The 1861-nt window shown below is 54.4% G+C and overlaps 2 protein-coding genes across 2 annotated transcripts in view; one reads left to right on the top strand and one right to left on the bottom strand.

The window, feature by feature from the left end:
- VDBG_04373 (predicted protein) overlaps window positions 1-636 on the bottom strand; it is a gene marked incomplete at both ends in the record, with an annotated part of 2359 nt that extends 1723 nt beyond the window's left edge. The window contains one exon of the mRNA XM_003004721.1: window positions 555-636. Coding sequence (XP_003004767.1) covers window positions 555-636 — 82 coding nt within the window. The remainder of the gene's footprint in view (window positions 1-554) is intronic.
- A 148-nt stretch (window positions 637-784) lies between these two features.
- VDBG_04372 (endoribonuclease L-PSP) lies at window positions 785-1264 on the top strand (the record flags this gene model as incomplete). The annotated part of the gene is made up of 2 exons (XM_003004720.1): window positions 785-888; window positions 943-1264. The coding sequence occupies 2 exons, from the start codon at window positions 785-787 to the stop codon at window positions 1262-1264; spliced, it is 426 nt and encodes a 141-aa protein (XP_003004766.1).
- Window positions 1265-1861: the final 597 nt, after the last annotated feature.

Here is a 1861-nt window from a genome sequence, read left to right as displayed (position 1 = left end):
CCATGAATATTCTCCTCATGTGTTCTCAACACTCATGATCGAAGTATGTGTGGGGATAAACACGATCGAATGGACGGAGGGAAGATTGATGGAAGCTTGTTTGTGTTTGGCACGCGGACCGGAACGTAGGATGTAGACAAAGCGTTGCTCAGGATGTAGAAGGACAAGATATATCCCACCTTAATTTCGATAAAAACCAGAACATAACGCAGTTGGAAGGTGCTGCCTGAGCACCTTTGGCGGGTACAGTACTGTGAGAAAAGACCAAGGCAGGTAGTTGTCAGGAAGGTGCGATCGGGGTGTTGTCTTCTCTTTCTATTCCTATAGGCTTTTTGTTGCCTCCCATGAGTCTCGCGTCCAGGAAAATTCGGCTGTCCAAACTAGGTAGGTAACAATGACGAGCAAAGGATGGAGTGACCAGCCAAAGACCAACCGGACGCACAACTTGCCCGAACATTCAATTTCAGGCCTTTGACGACATAAGCGCAACCTGTGGGCATCTCGCACTGACTCTCGTGAGGTCATCGTCACAATAGAGCATGGGCATACCTTACCATGAGATGTCGTGGTGCTTCTCTGTACCCAAAGCTTCACCGATCCTCCTCTCGGTGACGACGGCGGGGTGTCATCAGTCATCCTCGCACGTGCGGTGAAAGACCGCCCGTGCCGAAGTCAAACGTGAGTCACTTACACCCAGAGCCAAATAGCTGGCCAATTCGGGCGTACTTTGTATCGCAGCAAACCATTAATTGAACAACGATTTTCTGCGCGTACCTCCATCACCATGTCAAGAACCAACATTAGTTCCGGGTCCAAGTTCGAGGCCGAGATTGCCTACTCGCGAGCAGTTGTGACGGGTGACTGGATCCTCGTCTCCGGCACCACTGGGTAATTGGATCTGCCTCGTCCCGTACATGCTCGAGCCTAGGGCTGACCTCTCAGTTACAACTACGATACGGGCGTCATTTCGAGCGATGTTGCCGAGCAGACAGCGCAAACACTGCGCACATTGCGTCGGCACTGGCCCAGGCCGGGAGCGTCCATGGCCGACGTTGTCCGCGTCCAGTATACCCTGCCAGACCGCGACGACTTCCCCAAGACGTGGCCCGTGCTGCGTGAGTGGTTTGGCGAGGTGAGGCCTGCGGCAACGATGGTGCAGGCCGGCCTCATGAAGGACGAGATGAAGATTGAGATTGAGGTCACGGCGAGGCGAACTGGGACGAGTGTTTTGCCGGAGCGTAGGAATGTGCCAGACTTTGTGTGAAGGCCGAGCCCAGCAAGATAACTGCTGGAATAGTCCAGTCCTCGACGTAAGCATTCAGGCAGGCTATCGAATACTAAACGTTCTGCGGTTCTTGGTGTGACTTCAAGCGCTTACGACACGGCACATCTGAGACGTGTCGACGGGTGGGTGCAGATGATGGACAAGCCCGTCATTGAGTCGCCGAACTTTACTCCACACAGGAACTGGAAAAAAAAAAGTACGTTTGCGACTGCTACAGTATGCAAAGATCAGGTCTATAAAAATGAATAGTATCGCTCAGTCGCCACATCAAGTAATCCTTCATGAAACACGATTAAATGAAAAGAGGCATGAACAGGGCACCGGCGCCAAACATGGACGCTATCGTGACGAAGCTCGAGGTCGAGAACATGGACATGCCGCTGATGCCGTGGCCAGAAGTGCACCCGCCGGCCAGCCTCGAGCCAACGCGAGGCAGACGCCACCAGCAACGGCGAGCAGAGGGTCCACGGTGATATCGCTGACGCCAGCCTTGAAGGCGGGATCCCAGCTCGTCAGCAGACGCGCCCCGGCACCGACGCCGGCGGCGAAGAGGATGTTCTTGGCGCCGGGGCGAGG

This window comes from Verticillium alfalfae, genomic scaffold, assembly GCF_000150825.1.
Source record: "Verticillium alfalfae VaMs.102 supercont1.5 genomic scaffold, whole genome shotgun sequence".
NCBI classification, from domain to species: Eukaryota; Fungi; Ascomycota; class Sordariomycetes; order Glomerellales; family Plectosphaerellaceae; genus Verticillium; species Verticillium alfalfae.
Note: the sequence above shows the minus strand (reverse complement) of the source record. Positions and strands in the feature narration are given on the sequence as shown.